The 20,740-nt window shown below is 42.2% G+C and overlaps 2 protein-coding genes across 4 annotated transcripts; both read left to right on the top strand.

The window, feature by feature from the left end:
* Positions 1–5,432: 5,432 nt before the first annotated feature.
* LOC143888835 (uncharacterized) lies at positions 5,433–5,858 on the top strand. Its single transcript, XM_077393231.1, has one exon. The coding sequence runs from the start codon at positions 5,433–5,435 to the stop codon at positions 5,856–5,858; it is 426 nt and encodes a 141-aa protein (XP_077249346.1).
* A 4,665-nt stretch (positions 5,859–10,523) lies between these two features.
* LOC143888306 (putative sodium/metabolite cotransporter BASS2, chloroplastic) lies at positions 10,524–19,918 on the top strand. Of its 3 annotated transcripts, none has more exons than XM_077392679.1 (8): positions 10,524–10,932; positions 11,621–11,761; positions 13,571–13,726; positions 13,803–13,924; positions 14,004–14,165; positions 16,861–16,921; positions 18,091–18,305; positions 19,496–19,918. In XM_077392679.1, exons 1-7 carry the CDS (start codon positions 10,555–10,557, stop codon positions 18,274–18,276), a joined length of 1,206 nt encoding a protein of 401 aa, XP_077248794.1. In that variant the 5' UTR covers positions 10,524–10,554; the 3' UTR covers positions 18,277–18,305; positions 19,496–19,918. The 3 variants fall into 3 exon arrangements, 2 of the variants coding, with proteins under 2 accessions (XP_077248794.1, XP_077248795.1); XM_077392680.1 differs by having other exon boundaries at positions 13,842–13,924; XR_013254529.1 differs by lacking the exon at positions 19,496–19,918 and having other exon boundaries at positions 16,821–16,921; positions 18,091–18,116.
* The last annotated feature ends 822 nt before the right edge of the window (positions 19,919–20,740 follow it).

Raw genomic sequence — 20,740 nt, forward strand, 5'->3', positions numbered from 1 at the left:
CCTTAAGGAGGTTGTCAACTTTTAAGAATGGTAAGGGTGTCAATTGATATAAGGGCTGCCATTATCAAAAGGTGTGAGAGTAAAAGTAGTACCATTATCAAAGAATGACAGTGCAATTATCAATTCCTTAAGGAAAGATATTACCTCAATCATATTTATCCCATGGGACAAACTCACCTTGTCCTTTTACTTAAACAAAGCAATTCTAGAAGCCAAGAAATTGAAATAAGAGAAGTAGGTTGAGCACGAGCAGTTCTATAAATAGAATTAGAAGGGTACCATTTGAATCTACAAAATTAATAGCAAAGAGCTAAACACCATTTTCATAGAATGATTCCACTTGGTTAATGAAAGGTTGTCTGACCACTTCAAGGATAGAAGTCATATATTTTTTTTAATAAAACAAAATCATACCATATAGGGATCCTAACAAGGTAAGCCTACATTATTTAATGACCAAAGCATAGCAGGAAATGAGCCAAACCAATGTCGAAACAATGCAGAAAATGTGCTTAAACCTGTGTCTAAACAGAGGCAGAAATGTGCAGAAAATGTACATAAACCTGTGTCTAAACAGAGGCAGAAATATGCAGAAAATGTGCATAAACCTGTGTCTAAACAGAGGCAGAAATGAGCAGAAAATGTGCATAAACCTATGTCCAAACAGAGGCAGAAATGTGCAGAAAATGTGCATAAACCTGTGTCTAAACAAAGGCAGAAATGAGCAGAAAATGTGCATAAACCTGTGTCTAAACAGAGGCAGAAATGAGCATAAAAGGCGCTGAATCAGTGTTCAAACAGCGCAGAAATGTGCATAAAATGGACAGCTAGTGGTGAACAACAGTGGACATCAGCTATGTGTTAGTGAACCAAACCAATGGGTAGCAATATGATAACAGTGATGTGCTTTTGAACCATGTAAAGATCATAATTGTAAGTACATAACTAGTGAAACAGCAATGGGACAACAGTGATGTGCTTTTGAACCATGTAAAGATGACAATTGTAGATATATAACCAGTGAGATAGCAATGGGACAATAGTGATGTGCTTTTGAACCATGTAAAGATCACAATTGTAGATATATAACCAGTGAGATAGCAATGGGACAATAGTGATGTGCTTTTGAACCATGTAAAGATCACAATTGTAGATATATAACCAGTGGGACAGTAATGATGAAACAGTGATGTGCTTTTGTACCATGTAAAGATCACAATTGTAGATATATAACCAGTGGGACAGTAATGATGAAACAGTGATGTGCTTTTGTACCATGTAAAGATCACAATTGTAGATATATAATCACTGGGACAGCAATGATGAAACAGTGATGTGCTTTTGTACCATGTAAAGATCACAATTGTAGATATATAACCAGTGGGACAGCAATGATGAAACAGTACATAAGATGTGAAAATGTTCTTCATGCCAGTGAAATGGGAAGGATAAGACAATAGAAAAGTGCAACCTGTTATAGTACCAGTGCTAACATTCTGAAGCAAGGGAAATTCATATTATGAAATGATATTTATCAAAATCAATTAATTAACCAGGAAATCACAAAAAACCCAAACGCCAATCCTCCATTTCTGATTCTTCAAAACTAATATTTTTTACCACTTCAATCTAAAAATTTGTACAAATTCTTCTTGCACTAAGTTATTGAACACTGGACCTGTAAAATCTTTCAAGGACAACCGTATACACGACCCCATCACTTGGTTTCTCCATAAAAAAATAAAAAAAATAAAAATCAACGCAACCACATTTAAGTGTTTTCAATAATGCATATGGCCTTCCTTTTATCTGAAATACTACTATTCTCACACAGGCTAAATACTAACAAATCTAAAAATTGACTATTCAACCTCTTTGTTTTCTGATGAGCAAAAATCAGCGGATAAAGTACACAAAAGCACTCGTATAAATCATTTAGAGCAAGCTACTGTAATTAACTAAAAAAATGGCGTAGCTATGTTAATCTCATTTTCCAGGATAAATTTTCATTCAACCCTTTCAATTACATTGAAACCATTTCAATTTCAACAAATTAGGAACTATTGAAATCAAGCTATTGATCTACCACGACAAACAAAAATCAAATGGAAAATGAAACCATAGCTAAAAGTACAAAGGGACATGTAAATGAGGGAATGGTATATGCATAGAATTCAGCTTATCTATTTTCAATTTGTAAGCTTCTGAGACTTATCTTCAAGGAATTATAGAGTCCATTACAAAAAGAAACAAAACAAACTATTCCTTTTAGCAGTTTTAATGGTCTAAAGCTACATCCAAATCATTGTGGCAACAAGATTAACTCTAATATAAGGCAAATAATTTTTCAGGGCAATGTTCAGTCTTAATCATTTCAAAACCACCAACAATTATTTCCAAAAAATACTTGAATATGATCACCTCATCAGACATACTCAACAAATGGAATGTAATATCCAATTGAACAAATATACTAATAAATGATAGGTAGATCTTAAAATTCGAGAAAAATTGCAGAATTTGAGTATTAACATATCATTATGTGGCAACAGCCCTTCCAGAAAAACTTTTCACTAAAAATTAACACAACAGACACACGGTTCAAAAAAAAAAAATCTTTGTGTATCAAAATAATCTAATATTTTATTCCTCAAATAATGAAAATTTCATGATAAATATAGTACTCAATCAATTGAAGGAAAATCAAAGCTTAAATGAACAAATCTTTATGTAAAAATAAATAAATAAATAAATAAATTTTAATTCGATAATGGAGACAAAATCAACTCGTTACAAATTATCAATCTCAAAATAAAAGGAATATTTTAGATCTTGTACAATTTTTTTATTCATATATTTTAGTTTTAGATCTAAACCAAAATAACAATACATTCTCTAAAATAATCTTCAGATGACAGAAAAGAACAAAATAACAAAAGGATTATCTCAGATCTGATTAATGTAAGAATTAATCCGAGTAAACTAATGTTTAAATACGATTAAACATTTCTAAAAACAGAGATCATGATTAATACCTTCCTTTAAAGGAAAAAATAATGCTAATAGCTTGATTGAGAAAATCCACAACTCCAGCAAAGTTAAAGCTCCGATTTCAGCTTCGGATGCGTAGATTGGAAGCTTGCCGAAAAACTGACCAGAGAAATTAAAGATCGCCGGAGATGAAGGAGGTTCAAGAGCAGATCTAGAGCTCCTAGTTGCAGGAAAAGGTTGGAGGAACAGCTTAGGGGATCCAGAGAAGAAATGAATGGAGAATAGCGACCGGAGTTTGGCCGGATCTTGAGCTCACCGGAGAAGGTGAATCGGCTGGAATCTAGTGGATTTTGATCGGAATTTCAACGGATCTTGACCGGAGAAGATGAAGAAAAAAGGGTAGAAGATGAAGATCGAGTTCTGGCAAGAGATAAGTGAAATCTGAGACAAAATTGATGAAAGAAGAGGTTGTCAAGTTGCAAAGATAAGAGTTCCGGCAAGGAATCGACCGGAAATTTAACCGGAGAAGATCGGAAACAGAATCGAGAAATTTGGGGAAAAAATTGGAAAGAAAACTCTCTCTTTTTTTTTCTCTGATTTTTCAGATCCCTTTTTTTTAACGAGAGAAAACATGATATTTATAAGGGATTTTGGTGGTTGATATCCACACTACCAATTTTGATCGGCGCGCGGTTGCGCAAATATTGATAAACGCACAGTGCAATCGTGTCCTATTCGGACCACGATCTGCACCGCTCAGGATGAATTCACCCCCCCTTTTCTGCATTTGTACTATGACTTTGCTCGACCCGCTCGCTAGGCAAATGAGCTCGGATTTTGACGAAATTTCGCAGGGACTTAGCTGGGGCCTTAACCTAGCTTAGGGTGAAGTTTGGGATCCTAATTCATTCATTTGATGGGGTTTTTGCGCAAAATCGGAAGGATTAGGGCATGGTCAAAATGGGGTGTCTACAGCTGGCAGATTTCATGGCCGAATGCACCATCCAGCAGCAGAGCATCGAATCTGAAGTCACCCAGACCCCGGTTGCAGAGAATGCACTACAACTGGGGAGCGAGCGGAAGCTGAGACCGAACCAGGAAGAGCAGAAGACATCCCTGTACCGGCAGAACAGAGCCCATCGTCCGACGAACCGCTCTGGGAAGTATATGTGGACGGATCTTCAAACAAGGTTGGTTGTAGAGCCGGTTTGACTCTCACTGGGCTCGATAACTTTGTTCTGGATTATGCGCTAATGTTCGGATTCCATGCGTCCAACAATGAGGCAGAATATGAGGCTCTCATCGCCGGAATGAACCTAGCAGTCTAGACCAGCGCCCAAAGGCTGAAGGCGTATTGCGACTCCCAGCTAGTCGCAAACCAGATCCTATGAGTCTATGAGGCCCACGACGAGCGCATGATCAAGTACCTCTCCAAGTTCCGCCAGTTAGCCAGCAAGTTCAAAAACTTCGAGGTCATCAGAATCCCTAAAACGGAAAATGCAAAAGCGGATGTGCTGTCTAAGCTAGCTGCATCCAGTTACACCACTCTCGGGAGTATTTGTATGGAATTTCTGCAGAAATCCAGTATCGAAAATGAGGCCGTCGAAGTAATGCAGGTCGAGCACGAGCCTTTCTGGATGGACAAAATCATTGAATACCTACGAAGTGGGAAGCTTTCTGAAGCCAAGAAGGAAGCCCGCAAGGTGATACAGAGAGCAGCCCAATTTTCCCTCGATGGTGAGAGCCTGTACAAAAGGTCGTACACCCTTCCATACCTAAAGTGCCTCCGGCCAAGCAACGCCGCATACGCTCTACAAGAGACGCATGAAGGAATTTGCGGGGAACACCTGGGGGGCAAGGCCCTGGCCATCAAAGTACTACTGAGAGGCCTGTACTGGCCCACCTTAAGGCAAGACGCTCTGGACCTGGTCAAAAAGTCTGAGAGATGCCAAAAGTTCTCTCTCACCATCCACCAAACTGTTGCATCCATGGCCCTGATCATCAGCCCACTCCCTTTCGCAGTATGGGGGATGGACATCTTGGGCCCCTTTCCACCAGCCTCCGAAAGACGTGAGTTCGTCGTGGTAGCCATTGACTATTTTACCAAGTGCGTGGAGGCTGAAACTCTGGCCCGGATCACAGAGCAAAACGTACAGACCTTCTTCTGGAAGTCAGTCGTTTGCAGATTCGGGATACCCCGCATCCTGATAACGGACAACGGCAGACAGTTCAACGGCCGAAACTTTCAAAAATTCTGCTCCGACTTGAAGATCGAACAGAGATTTACTTCTATGGCGCACCCTCAGACGAATGGGCAGACTGAAGTAACGAACAGAATCCTACTCCAAGGGATCAAAAAGAGGCTGGACGAAAAGGCAGGCCGATGAGCGGACGAGCTTTATCACGTCCTATGGACGTATCGTACCACCCCACGCACCGCGATGGGGGAATCGCCATTTAACTTGTCCTTCGGAACTGAGGCCGTAATACCCGTCGATGTTGGCGTCCCGTCTCCCAGAGTCATCAACTTCAATGAGCAGATCAATGGAGATGGGCTCCGCGCAAACCTCGACTTGCTAGAGGAAGCCCGAGAAGAATCTCGAATCAGGGTCGCGGCCTACAAACAGAAAGTGTCCAACTATCACGACCTGAAGATACACCCAAAGGAATTCCGAGCAGGGGACCTAGTCCTGAGAAAGGCTGCTATCTCACAGCCGAAGAAGGTAGGCAAACTCTCCCCGACCTGGGAGGGGCCGTACCGAGTGAAAGATATAATTCGCCAGGGGAGTTACAAGCTGGAGACACTTGGGGAGCACCAACTACCCCACGCCTGGAATTCAAAGAACCTCCGAAAATACTATCAATAGCCGGCCGCTTGGCGCAAAAACCAATGTTGTTGTGAGTACGCCCGAATGTGAATGATAAAGAGGATATTGTTTCTTTGTAAATCTCCGAGCACTCCATCTCAGAAACCCAGTTCACTAAAACTTGGGTACTCGCTACTTGGTTCACCCCGGCTCGTCTCCACAAAGACCGGGAGAGCACTCCTGGTCAGGAACGGACCCGGGCAGAAAAACTAAACCGTCTCAGAAACTCAGTTCACTAAAACTTCGGTACTCGTTGCTTGGTTCACCCCGGCTCGTCTCCACAAAGACCGGGAGCCCACTCCTGGTCAGGAATGGGCCCGGGCAGAAAAACCAAACCATCTCAGAAACCCAGTTCACTAAAACTTGGGTACTCGCTGCTTGGTTCGCCTCGGCTTGTCTCCACAAAGACCGGAAGCGCACTCCTGGTCAGGAACGGGCCCGGGCAGAAAAACCAAACCATCTCAGAAACCCAATTCACTAAAACTTGGGTACTCGCTGCTTGGTTCGCCCCGGCTCGTCTCCACAAAAACTGGGAGCGCACTCCTGGTCAGGAACGGGCCCGGGCAGAAAAACCAAACCGTCTCAGAAACCTAGTTCACTAAAACTTGGGTACTCGCTGCTTGATTCGCCCCGGCTCATCTCCACAAAGATTGGGAGCGCATTCCTGGTCAGGAACGGGCCCGGGCAGAAAAACCTAACTGTCTCAGAAACCCAGTTCACTAAAACTTGGGTACTCGCTGCTTGGTTCGTCCCAGCTCGTCTCCACAAAGACCGGGAGCGAATTCCTGGTCAGGAACGGGCCCGGGCAGAAAAACAAAACCGTCTCAGAAACCCAGTTCCCTAAAACAACGGCACAGTGTTGAATTAATCGATACTAGTCAAAGGCGCACAAGCGGAAACAGTAGACAGCAAAATGTAACCTCTATTCATAAAAAGTTGGGCCTCAAGGGCCATTACAAAAAGTTGGGTCTCCAAGGACCATTACAAAAAGTGGGGCCTCCAAGGGCCACTACAAAGAAAATTGTGTGACGATGCCGAGGGAAAAGTGGTAAGCTCAAGACACCCCGTGACCCCCACCCCCTGGGGCGTCGGCTACTGCAGGGGCGTCCTGCTCGTCATCATCCCTGACCACCCGCGGATCGGGAAGGACGATGCCCGTCAGAGCGACATTCGGGTTGGATCCCTTGACCTGCTCAAGGCAATCCATGAATCCCAGCTTGTAGGATTCGGTGGACAAACTGATGAGTTCGTCCTCTTTCTTCTGCTCGGCCTCTGCCACGGCCCCTATATGCCTCTCCCAGGCTCTCTCCCTCTGTGCATTGAGGGCTTCGGTAGCCTTCTGCTTCTGGGCGGCCATCTCTGCCTTAAGCCTCTTTATCTCCTCGTCCCTCTCCCTGATGGACCTATGGAGCTCGACAGCCTCCTGCATCGGCTTGCCGTTCTCCTCCTCGGACTGAGTAATCGTGGCGGAGAACTTCCGACTCTTCTCGCGGAAGTCGTGATAATACAATCCGATCTGATAAAGCGAGGAGAAAATGGCCTCATCGGCCGCATCTGGGGGCTCGTTCAAAACCCGGAGCTGGTCCTTGTTCAGTAGGCCTTTGGTGACGATCTCCATAACCACCCGGGTATCACCCAAGCCGGTGTCGCTCTTCTGAACGACCCAGTTAGGCTGAAAGACATTGTCCCTGAACCTCGCGGGAGTAGGGCGGGCTCCAGTAGCTGCGTCCCCTGACTTAGAGCTCCCCGCTCCTCGGCCGTAGGAGCCGACCAACTTCACTGTGGGCTTGCCCTTGGGGGGCGGTGCGTCCTTAGTCGGCGCGGGACTTGAAATCTCAGGGGCTTTCCTCTTCTGGTCCTGCTGGCCCTGGCCCCTACCGAAGGCCCCCTGCCTCACTTTCTCCAGCTTTGACTGCGTCTGCATTTCTGAAATTCAACAGGACAAACAAAAACCGGTCAGAGACAAAGAAAAAAAAGATGAGCTCAAAAGCAAGACTAGCAACATACGTGCCGGGATCACAGTACTAATGCCAGGCCCGACCAGGACCTCTTCCCTAGAAAAGTCCGCACAATGAATCAGGCCCTCCCGATGCAACTCCTCGTAAACTAGAGCAAACGTTCTCATATCCTCGCCCTCCAAGAGCAGCTTGCGGCTCAGCACGAGTGTATCTGGGGTGTCCCACTTCAATGGAACCGGTCAGGGCTCAATGGGCTCGTCGTCCTCGACATAGAAGAACTTGTTCTTCCATAGGTGTGTGGAGGATGGAATGCCGGTAATCATTTTCACCTCAGGGCGTTGGCTGATGTAAATCCAACCTCCATCCTTATGCCTCTTCAGGTGCGCACACATCCGAAACAACGGTATGGACAAGCTCCTTTGGAGCCGGCCCTGGACGAGGTATATGAACCCGACCAGCGTCCTCCATGAGTTCGGCGCGACCTGAGCAGGAGCCAGGCCGTAATATCGAAGGACTGCGGCAAAGAATGGATGCAAAGGAAACCTGAGCCCGGCTCTTAACGACTCATCAAATATACAGACGTCGGTACTGTCGTTGCAGGCCCTATCTCCCTCTATCGCGGCCCTCAGCCTGAACCTTTGGGGAATACAATACCTATCTCTAATGTCCCCTAGTCTGGACTCATCAAGGATATTCTCCTCGTAAAGAGCCTGAATATTATATTTGGGATCGGCGTCCATCCGAGCCCTAGCAGTGACCTCGACAGCCCGGCCCGGAAGGAATGTGGTGGACGCTTCGGCAGCATCACTACCCACACTCACCTCTGCCCGGAAGTAACTATCCGTCGAGGGCGGGGTGGTATTCAGATCCAAAATCACCTCGTCCCCACTATCTACGACCTCTACACTAACACTAGGACTCGCCATATACGGGCCGGGAACCCCGGGCGGATTTGTTTGGGTCCTCTCCGACGAACTAGATGCCAAACTGCCCGAGGACGCGGACTCTCGTGAAGACGACCCAGAACCGGACTCAGAGCTAGAGGTACTACCAGACATAGGGGACGCAGGAAAAGAATCAAATAAAGACGCGCTGATAGAAGATTACCGGTCTGAAGATAAATGCTCCTAATTCGCAGACGACCACAACCACAAGCAACCCGAGCCGAACAGGCAGAGAAGGCAGAGTGAAAAGTGAAAGTAAAAGTGAAAAAAATGAAAGGTGAAAACCTCATTTTATAGCCTTGAGGTTGAAGGCGGTTCACATTCGTGAACCAGATGATGCCACGTGTCCCTCATTAATGAAGGACACACACTTCGAGGCAAGGGCATGAGTAAATGCGCACGTATAGACTACGCGCGTACGATATGGATGCGGGAAAAATCTCCAAGGGGTCAAGGGTTGTCCAATGAAGTGCTTGAGTTCAGGATACCTTCTAAGCGATTGTGCCTGTCTAGAAAATGTGTCCGTCCCGAGCCGGCCAGAATATGACGCATTCGCTAGATGACAAAAATGTGTCTGTCCCAAGCCGGCCAGAATACGACGCATTCGCTAGACGACAAAAATGTGTCTATCCAAAGCCGGCCAGAATAGGATGCATTCGCTAAACGACAAAAATGTGTCCGTCCCAAGCCGGCCAGAATATGACGCATTCGCTAAACGACAAAATGTGTCTGTCCCAGGCCGGACAGACGGCTTAGCCGGACAGATTTTACACTTCAACCTCTGGCCGTCACAGGCTGGACAGATTTTACACTTCAACTTCTGGCCATCCCAGGCTGGACAGACGGCTTGGCCGGACAGATTTTACCCTTCAACCTCTGGCCTTCCCAGGTCGGACAGATGGCTTGGCCGGACAGATTTTACACTTCAACTTCTGGCCGTCCTAGGCCCGACAAATTTTACACTTCAACCTCTAGCCGTCCCAGGCCGGACAGACGGCTTGGCCTGACAGATTTTACACTTCAACTTCTGGCCAGACAGACGGCTTGGCCGGACAGAGTTTACACTTCAACCTCTGGCCGTCACAGGCTGGACAGACGGCTTGGCCGAACAGATTTTATACTTCAACCTCTGGTCGTCACAGGCTGGACAGACGGCTTGGCCGGACAGATTTTACACTTCAACTTCTGGTCGTCCCAGGCCGGACAGACGGCTTGGCCAGTCAGTTCCAGCCGAACCTCTTACGTCATTTCATCGAGCCATCCCGAACACCGGCTCGCTCTACCGTTCGGGAACAAAACTCCTCGCACTTCCCCAAATCACTATAATGACGTGGAGAACTGGGGGGAACTGATGGGGTATGAAAAATAACAACTAATGAGCTGTCGACACGTGTCCCAGAAGGGCCCACCATGAACTCAACACCTGCCCAGGGGCAGTCTGGAAAATCTGCCAAGAGCAAGTAAACCTAAACCCACAAAAGGGCCGACACCTGTCCTGGGATAGGTAATCCATCCACCCCAGGTCCCCCTCTATAAAAGGCCTTTCAAGGCTCATAACAGGGGTAATAGCTTCTGAACCACCACCCTTAAAATTTTGGCTCTGCACTTCTGCTCATACTGACTTGAGTGTCGAAGGGCCCGTCAGGAGCGCGACTCCGGGTTGGTCTTCTCTTGCGCGCGCTCTTGTGACTTCAGTTACTTCAGTTCAGCCCCTTGGGCCCGCCAGATCAGCCGTATCTGTTACAATTTTAAGCCTAACCGGTCCTTCATTCAAAACCATCTTTTCAAGAAATCATGTCTGTCTCTCTCGTTCTCCATCCTTTGCTTTCTTGCCCAAAAACCCACCTTAGATTTCCCACTCCCAGAGCCAGAAAACCCACTCTTTCTCCACATCCGAGGCTCCTTTCCATTAAATCTCTTCAAAGAAGCAATGAAGAGCTTCCTGCAGACAAACCCAGATGGGAAAATATGTTAGGCACGCTAGCAAGCCTCTATCCTGTCTATATGGCTGTTGGAGGGTTTGTTGCATGTGTAAAACCTTCTACTTTCTCATGGTTTGTGAAGAGAGGGCCCACTTCGTATAGCTTCTCTCTAGGGTTTATAATGCTAGCAATGGGGTTGACTTTGGAGCTAAAAGACCTCTATAGTTTGTTCATGCAGAGACCTCTCGCAGTAAGTCAAAAAAAAAAGGAAAAGAAAAATAGAGGGGAGTGTTCTTTTGATTTTTCTGAAGAGTTCTGAGGACTTAAAAGACTCCTGATATCTTAAACCCTAAACCTAATGGTTGGATGTCAGTTGGGTTATGGTTGGGTTTAATTTTTTTTTTTCTTTTTGAGTTCTGGGACCTTGAAAGACTCCTGATATCTTTTACAATTTGATTTGAATTTTTGATGGAATCTGATTAAAGGAGATTGAGGCAGTTTGGGTGTTTTAGTTGATTTTAGATTAATTGGAAGGATTGCTTTAGTTTTTCATTTTAGGAAATTCATTGCCATTTGTTTTTTCTGAGCATTTAACATGCTTATGTTTTGATCTTTGCAAAGGAACCATTGAACTGTGATTTTGCTGCAACCGAAGCGGTTTCGGAAAAATTAGGGTTTATTTTCTAGGATTATTTTGGGGAGTAGAATAGATAATCAATTTTCCTTTCCAGAACAATGTGAGTTTTAAGCACTTTTTATATAGAGATAAGCATTTTAAATACTTGTGAGGAATGAAGCTCAATTCTAGTCTTTTTGGGTATTCAGGTTGTTTTCAATAGATATCCTTATGGAAGGGAAAAAAAGGATCTATCTTCTATTATATTGAATTTCTCTGATGTGTTGGTTTCTTATATATTTATTTTTGCTATTTTGAGCAGATATTGTTTGGGTGTGCTGCTCAGTATACTATTATGCCAACTTTAGGAGCGATAATTAGCAAATGCCTTGGGCTTTCGCCATCTCTCTCAGTTGGATTGATTTTGCTTGCTTGTTGCCCTGGTGGTACTGCATCCAATGTGGTAAGATACTCGGCCTTTCATGCCCATATGCCTTTTCCATGCTTTAGTTTTTTTTTTTTTTTGAATTGTACTCAAATCATTTAGCATTAAAATCTCATCTTTCAAAAAACATTATACTAATGAAAAACCTGATGACCGAGGTGGTCAAGAGGCGGAGTACAATAAACAGGATCAAAGCAAAAGATACAACTCAGAAGCCCCTAAAGGAAATCACCTGATATAACTCCTCAACGCGGTAAAAATTCAAATAATTGGAATTCCTCTATACTGACCTCCGCCTGTGCAAGCAAATCCGCCTCCTAGTCTTTTGGGCGCCACACATATCTTATCTTTAAATACATCCCCTCTAATGTGTCCATAATCTCTTCAAATGGCATCTGCAAATTGCCAAGGGAAATGCGATCCCTCACACCCATCTGACCACATGGAGGGAGTTTCCCTCAATGATCAACTGCTATAACTGGTCCCTCTAAGTTTCTTGAATTCCACTTAAGAGTGTGTGACCTCTGCCTGTATAGCTCCATCTTACCTAATGGACCCAAGAAGATCCATAAAACCTCGCTTTGGGCATTCCTAAACATTCCTCCAATGCCAGTCAGACTAGGGTTGCCCAAACTCCGGCGATCAAAGTTCCCAGTTAACCTCCTAAGAGATGGAGGGGTCCACATGGGCTTGAGGCCCACCGTGTGAATTCTTCTCGTTGTGATCACCTCTACTAAATAGGGAGAGGATTGAATCCCACTAAACCCTGATAGCGAATATTTGTCGCCGAATACCATCCACACCTTTCGATTTGCCTGTGAAAACTTTCCTTTTCTCTCTTTCAAATGAGAGAAATTGAACTTATGTGCAAACCTAGTCTTCTTATCCTAGATTGAGCCTAAATCCATACATGAAGCTGAAAAGGATGAATTTTGGATGGTAGTTATGCAAGAAGAGGTAAATCAGTTTGAGAGGAACAAAAGTACTCTGATGCTCTCTATGGGAACTCAATACGCTCCGAAGAGACCAAAGATAAAGGACCATTACTCACGTGAAAATTGGCAATGGATGAGGAGTCGGTTGACAGAATCAACATCAGAAATGTAGAGTGTACAATGATTGACAACTAACTTATGCACTTACGAAGGCGATCAGTCATGGGGATTTTATGTAGACATGCTGACCAGCAGAAGGCATCAACTCTCAACATGGATTTAATTTTCCAAACTAACCTAGATGGAGAGGGCACACACAGGCACTGTCCAACTTCCGACTGATGTAAATTGAGTTGATTCTATCAAGAAAGGCTGCGACGTCTTCCAACTCCGGATAAAAAATGTTACTCCTGAGCCAAAAAAAAATGTTCCTTCTGAACCTAAAATCCCAACTTGCCCTATTGTTATTTCTACCGAGCAATGCAGCCACACTCACTTCTTTATGGGAGGCCACATTGAATAATAGGGGACAATGCATCTAAGGATGGCTTACCATGATATAGTTACTTAATGAGTTTGTGCATATAGTCCATGAGTTCCCCTGATTTGCTAAGTTAACGAATCCACATATCCATTATGTAGATTTAAGTAGAACTATTCAGCATTATATACATGTGATGTTTATTTGAACATTGCCACGGTTCGTTCTAGCAATTTGCTAAAACTGAAATTGGACTGCCAAAAGTGATAGAGAATCAGTTGTTTTTTGTTTTTTGTTTTTTGTTTTTTGAAGCCAGAACCCGCTGCCACCCTCTTCCTTTCATGTTTGTTTACAAGTCAAATTTCCATCATTTCCCATTCATTTATCTGTTCCTGTGAAATAGTGTTACAGGTGACCTTAATTGCTCAAGGGGATGTGCCACTATCCATCGTTATGACCTTGTGCACCACTCTAGGTGCGGTACTATTGACTCCACTCTTGACCAAAATTTTCGCTGGAACTTATGTCCCTGTGGATGCTATCAAGCTTTCCATCAGTACACTGCAGGTCAAATCTACCAATTCACATATGCTTACAATCTCACTTTTATTGGGGGAGAGGATCTTAAACGTCTCTGTTACAGGTGGTTGTTGCTCCTATTCTGTTGGGTTCTTACATGCAGAGCACATTTCCATCCGCTGTCAAACTTTTTACGCCTTTTGCTCCTCTTCTTGCAGTATTAGCTTCGTCATTGCTTGCGAGCAGGTTGGGTTTTGATTGTATTTGGTTTCTTTTCACTGCTACTTTTCTCAATGGGTAACTATGAAAAATTTCTGTTTCTCAGTGTGTTCTCAGAAAATGCCGTTCGTCTCAAATCATTAATGGCTAGTGCACGAGTGGACTCTGATCTAGCTCCACTTACTGCAATCCAACACAACTTCTCGGGAGACTTGGGGGCTATAATACTGTCTGTTTTTTTATTGCATTTCGCGGGTTTCTTTCTGGGGTATGACCTCCCCTGTCTCTTTTTAATGCTTTAAATTCATAATTGCTTGCATTATTGCATGCATTTTACTTCACATGCAATTTCTTATGTGTCTTATTTTATGTTATGATTCGTATGTTTAGAACAGGGTCATATTCATAACAAAAGAAATGATATTCGTCTTCAAAGACAGAGTTTTAAAATGAACCACATTATAGCCTCAGGACCCTTATTGAAGGAATCTGTACATTAGTATGGTTTTGTGTTGTGGTGGCTGTTAGCTCTAGTGATTTCATTCCTCTTTGAAATTTTAGCTCTACTGCGACAGCTAAGCTGCATTGAAGGAAAGAAGGTTACTTTGTATCTACGTCGTCTAGTGTAACAGAGCTATGTTGCATGAGTACAGGTACGAGTGTTGGAATCTGACACAGGCATTGAAAATTTTAGTAGGCTAAGTAAATATGATGTTTTATTTTCATATAAAAACTTACTATTAAAATGGATAAAACTTGAAATATGTGATACTTGTAAATCTGTTTTACTAATATTTAGAAAAAATAGATAAAAGAGATCTAGAAGCGTTGCAGAGAATCCTAAAGTAGTGGAATCCGAAACGTGTCCAACACGGGTATGTAGCCCACTCTGAAGAATCCATATAAGATGACATCTGTATTACAATAATTTAAAGCGGGGAACAAGTTTGTTAAGTCATTAAAAAGTATTTTAGTTTAAATTTTTGTTTAGGTTTTTAGAACTTTCTTGTTCGCTTCTCTTTTTTTTCTATATTGTAAGCCTCAGACACTTTTTTATTTATAATGACGATGAATGATGAGGTTCTGGATACGGGACTAACAGTAAATTCTTGATCAAATCCTTCTTGAAAGTTCAAACACCTTTCTTGGTCCATCTCTACTAACTTTTGCCGCTGACCGCATTCTCAAGAGCTTTGAATTGCATGGGTGTTCCCTTCATCTATGGGTGAGCTTATTAGAAGCTGGCAGATTAGGAAGCTTGGCAAAAGAGGGAAGATATTATGACCCACAACCTCATTTGTTGTTATGTGGGGCATCTAGAAGGAGCAGAATGCAAGGATCTTCAATGACAACAAGACAAACATCGGAGCCCTTATCGTAAATACCGAATTTTATTTATTCACATCCTAAATACCAAATTGTATATCATCCTTTGAGCTAAAGTGCTGTCCCCCAATTGGACCTTCTCCATATCCGACACCCTCAAGATAGCCTGTGGCAAGTTTGTTCCATCTAAGGAGTATGTGAGATGTGTTCCTCCTCCCAATTCGGTGAAGCTTAACTGCCGAACTTTGATGGAAGTTCTGGACGTTATCAGGGCCCAACCGGCATTGGGGGTTTCCTCGGAAACGGATTGTGAGACATTATTTTCTACTTTTCTGGTCCCACTGGCTTCGCTGATTCAAACGAAGTTGAAATGAGTGCCCTTCTTGGGATTAAAGCTCCTATTAAATTACTTGGGGAGGCAGATTTGGGTAGAGGGATGTTCTGCCCGCGTTGTCTCATTGGTCTCAGGGCAAAGTAATGTCCCGTGGAGATTCACCAACAACATTTCACACGTTTGGGATATCTACTCAAGTTCAGAGACCTGCTACTTGCTCATCCCTCATCTTGCTGACGGCATGACAAATGAAATCGTGAATCAGGCTCTGATAGGGAAAGGATGATTGTTTCTAATTCTTTCCCTATAACTTATGGCCGTTTGGATACACGGATTTTAGAATCTTGGATTTTCTCAAAATCGTAGTTGGGAGACAAGAGAAGGAAGACTAATATTGAAAGATGGAAACCTCCACTATCGAGTTCCCTTAAGCTTAGATTTCACTCTAGTTCTCGAAATCTAGTTCCGGCAGGTAAAAGAAGTAGAGCTTTCAAGACAGGCAGATTCGAGTAAAGTTAGTCTTTTCAGGGTCCTAACTAAGGACTCACTCTTCTGCTATAGGCATCAAAGCATTCTACTGGTATTTTTTCAGGTCCAGTTGTGGTTAAAGGTGAAACCTTCAATGCCATCAGGTGTTTGAACAAATGTTGTAGGCAACCTTGGATGTTGGCAGTTGGCCCAACCCATTGAACAGATATCGAACTTGGATTAGACAGGGGAACTCACGCTTCTTGCAGGTATCAGAGCTTCCTAGTATTTTCCAGGTCCAGTCAAGTTGAAAAGTGATACAATGTCATCGTGTGTGTGTGTGTGTGTGTGAGAGAGAGAGAGAGAGAGAGAGAGAGCAAATATGGTAGGCAGCCTTGTATTTTGGCCCCAAAAGTGATGAGATACTAGATAAATAGATATATGTAGAACATTTGAGGCTTCCATCCACCACATTCATAGCACATGCTGGCAGGTCTGGCACTCAGTTGCAAGTGCCTTAAGACCTTCCCTCTTGGAGATCATGCAACCGAATTTTCTGATGAACATTTGAGCCTAAGAAGCATTTGCAGCCAACCGAATTTTCTATTTCTTCATAACTTAATGTAGATGTTATTTTCTGAGAATTTCACATATGTGGATAGGTTTGATTATCTTGGTTAATATACTGATTTAATGCTTATTTTAACATGAATCTATATTTTCAATAAACTGCCTATCATGGATAGTAGGATTAAAAGTTCTAAATGTTCTAATTGATACATTTGGATTGTTCAGAAGATGCCAATGAATGATTTGAAGAAGCTTTCATGTTCAGGTATTTATCAGCAGCCATTTGTGGGTTCAGAGAAAAACAGCGACGGGCAATTTCAATTGAGGTATTGCTGATCTAAATATTAAGATCTTATTCTAGTTTGAGTTATCATATTCAGTGTAGATCCGGACTATAAATATGAATTTCTGAAGTCTGAACCAACATTTAATATTTTTACTGGCTATAAACATGGTATCAACCAAACCAAAATGTTAAAAGTGTCTGGTATACTAATTTTCTGTTATTTTTTAATGGTAATTATCCCTGGCTTTTTATCCAACATTAGAGCCGGTTCATCATAAGTTCAGAACCTTTAAATCTTTTTTGCTCCTCTCTCTTTCCCCCACATGTGCGTGTATATAAGGTGAGAATCTAAGCACAATTGCATTTTCCACTTTTGACATGACACCAACATGATTTGGATCATTCGCTCAGTGGAACTGACCATGGAGATGCCATAGCCGAAGAAATATTGCAATTGGACAATCCTAACTGTTCAATTGGCTCAGATGATTGGGATCAACATTCAAGTTCTTTGGTTGGATGGTTGGGTTCGTCTTATATGGTGATTCTCAGGATATGGCATCTCTATTGTGGAGCTTGTGAACATCCGGATCATATTTAATCACAAAGTCGCCTCAATTGCAGTTTTCTCACAGGTGTGATATGTTTCCTCATCAAAGTGATTTTTGGGGTGTGGGGATGCACCGTATAGACAGTGTAGAGTAGTCAATGGTGGATGGGATATGCGTGCGCCTCATCGTATTATGATGGCACGCTGTGCTGGGTATTCTTTGATTTGATCATATAAAGAACAACAAATACTCGAGCGTGTAATATTCCACGTGGGGTTATCTTCAATCAAAAAGAAAAAAGAAAAAGATTAATGCTGTTACTCCAACAAGTTTAGATTTGATCCATTTCTTGGGCAGACCAAATATTGTTCTCTGGAATTTCTCAGCGTGGAAAAATATTGGGACATATTACTTTTTTTCATTGTTTTAGGTTTATATGGGGAAAAACGACAAAAATAAAATTATTTAAAAATATATATAAATTTTAAGAAAAAATATAAAATAAAAATATCACTATATTTTTAAAATCTCAGGATTATTTCAGGATTTTGTCGTTTTATCAAAATGTCGTTATAAAAATGCAATATTTTAAAATTATCGGAGATATTTGTGACATAGATTGCATGCACATATGACTGACCTCTTTAACTATGAACAGGTTGGAATGCAGAACTCATCCTTGGGTGTGGTGTTGGCAACCTCTCATTTCACCTCACCATTGGTCGCTCTGCCAGCTGGCATGTCTGCAGTTATTATGAACATCATGGGTAGCAGTTTGGGGGTCATTTGGAGATATATTGATCCTTCCAACGCCAAAGAGGGACTTGGAGCTGATCCAAAGTGACAAGGAAAACACCTATCATGCTTAATACTGTAAGTTTTCCACTCTTCCATTCATTAAGATGTGTTGAAATCTACTGCGTATAGGTGTCATGCATCCCCATTTGTTAATTTCATGATAGTTTTATGGTTGATTATTTTCAATTCAAAAAGGGCAATTAGCTACTCAGTTTCTGTTTATGCAATTTACCTTCGAGAAATAAGATCAGTTTTCTCCTTTAAGGGCCTTCAGTCTTGTGTGCCTGATGCGTTTACTTGAGTGAGCTTTTTACGAAATTCTTGTTCTGGACACCAAATCATTTGTCGCATTTTATGCGTAAGAGAGGGTTTAGGGTTTAGGAAATTTAAACATATTTTTGAAAGATGGGGTATTTTAAGTTTTTAACCATGGACCACATTATGAGGACTATGTGTAGAACCTCATGAGGGGTTTAACAAGCTTTCTAAATTTACCTGCGTACATTATTGGTACGGTTTTCCAGACCCCCTACCCTATGCTAGAAATTATGTCGGTTTGGGTGGGGTGAGCTTTATCTGGGAAACCCGAGATTCATAAACCCGACCCTACTGGAAATAGTTTCTTGGGTCGGGTTTTAAATGTTTTTGCTTAGGACAGCAAGTAATTTTAAAGATTGTAGAAAATAGCAAATAGATTTTTGGTCATTAAGGGTATAGATTTAAGAAGGAAATTTCTTTTTCACACCACAAATAACCTGATCACCTCAATGAAAACAATTATATCAATATATTGTAAAATAATGTGTCATGTCATTCAAGAGATGCTTAAGAAATTTAATGTCTGCATAAGAGTCAGGTTGGGTTTCAGGTATTTTTTCTATAAACCCGACCCGACAAGAGATTATAAACCGACCCAACCCAAGACCCATGATTTCTGAACCCGACCCGGGCTATTTACGGGTCGGGTTGATCCAGGTTGCAACCTTAATTATGGCCTAAAAAATGCATGATATTCAACCTCTTAGGAACATCTCTAGTGTGGGTATTGAAAACAAACTAGTCATAAGGGTTCTTTTCCTGATAGTACACTAAAGTGATGTTAAGAACACTCTGAATGTGCTAGTTTGGGTTCCTGATAAATGTTTGAGATACTACTGATCCACATTCTATATGGAGTTTCCTTCAGATGTTCGGATTCAAAGGTTGGGCTCAAAGTTCATTGTTGGATTTAAGTTTACTGTAAATGAGCTGTGTTTGGTATGCAGATGGAGATAGGCTTATCCAATTTACAGGACAGCGGGTGATGGCGGGCTCAGACACTTCGATGGGCTCCACTATGGCATTGAATCTGAATGTCATGACGTGATGCAGTCCAACTTGGCAGGCATGTGATGCGTTGGTGGCTTAGGTGAAGTGCCCAAGGTTGTTTTTAAATAAATGCTTGGAAGATTTTTTCTACAAGTGCCCTTTTTATTAGTCCTATTAAGTTGTGTTTCATTAGGTATGTCGAGTAAGTTGTATTTCTACAACTGTCCTATATCTTTAAGTGAGTCTAGTAAGTTGTATGTTAGTAGTTAATGTTGACGAGAGGGAGATTCTTATGGAAGAATCCTATAAAATGTGTTGTATAAATGGAGTTGAGGATGACAAACTTATGTTGTTTATTGATAACGTATCAATTTGGTTGAGCCTTGCTCCTGTTTCCTTCTCTTGATTGTGTTATTGTGTTGTGTTCTACTTACTTCTTCTTCCCTCTTAATCACTTGCATCACGAGGAAGGAGAGGAATGTTGCAAGAGAAGAGATTTCATTTTATCCAAATCTTATTATGTGGTTTTTAGAGGTAATTTTGATTTAATTTTGTTTAGGAGTTGATATCCACAATTCCTCTTAATCATGAGACTCTCCTCTTCACTTCGTACTTGTGTAATTAGCAATTAAATGATGTTACAATTCTAAAAGCACTACTAACAAATAAAAAAAAGTGATATTAGTCGTTGGATGATCATATAGGGATTTGGATTTCAATTGAATCTCTCTCTCTCTCTCTCTCTCTCTCTCTCTCTCTCTCTCTCTCTCTCAATTTAAGGCCACATTTGGATACCTCATGTTTTTGTATTTGGATTTGGATTTGGATTTGAGTTTTGGATACAAAATACATCAATCATCCTCATGCTCATTTTGTACGAGGGAGGGACGTCGAGCTCCTGCAGCAGCAAGGTCGAAGAGCAGCGAGGGTGAAGGTAATTTGCCACAAATATTGATTTCCAAATAATGTCTTGCAGGACAGATTTGAAAATTGGATTTTTTTTTTTTTTTCGTTGTAGCTGATTTGAAAATCTAAGTCCAAATCTCAACTGCAAATGTGAGAAATCCATATCTAGATCTTGTGGGGGTCCAAACGTGGCCTCCTAAAATCTCTCAATCTCTCAATTGAATTTCATCATTGGAAATGATATCACACTACCATGTTTTGATATTTCCACGGAAGCAAGCTTCTTAGCATTTAAA

This window comes from Tasmannia lanceolata, unplaced genomic scaffold, assembly GCF_043159265.1.
Source record: "Tasmannia lanceolata isolate RefF3 unplaced genomic scaffold, GAP_Taslan_0.1 ptg000012l, whole genome shotgun sequence".
NCBI classification, from domain to species: Eukaryota; Viridiplantae; Streptophyta; class Magnoliopsida; order Canellales; family Winteraceae; genus Tasmannia; species Tasmannia lanceolata.

Excerpts from the sequence above, each read along its gene's own strand:
- LOC143888835 (XM_077393231.1), top strand. The coding sequence starts at position 5,433 with ATGGGGGAATCGCCATTTAACTTGTCCTTCGGAACTGAGGCCGTAATA.
- LOC143888306 (XM_077392679.1), top strand. The coding sequence starts at position 10,555 with ATGTCTGTCTCTCTCGTTCTCCATCCTTTGCTTTCTTGCCCAAAAACC. Across the intron at positions 11,762-13,570 it reads GTGGTACTGCATCCAATGTG|GTGACCTTAATTGCTCAAGG; the intron begins GTAAGATACTCG and ends ATAGTGTTACAG. Across the intron at positions 13,925-14,003 it reads TCGTCATTGCTTGCGAGCAG|TGTGTTCTCAGAAAATGCCG; the intron begins GTTGGGTTTTGA and ends TCTGTTTCTCAG.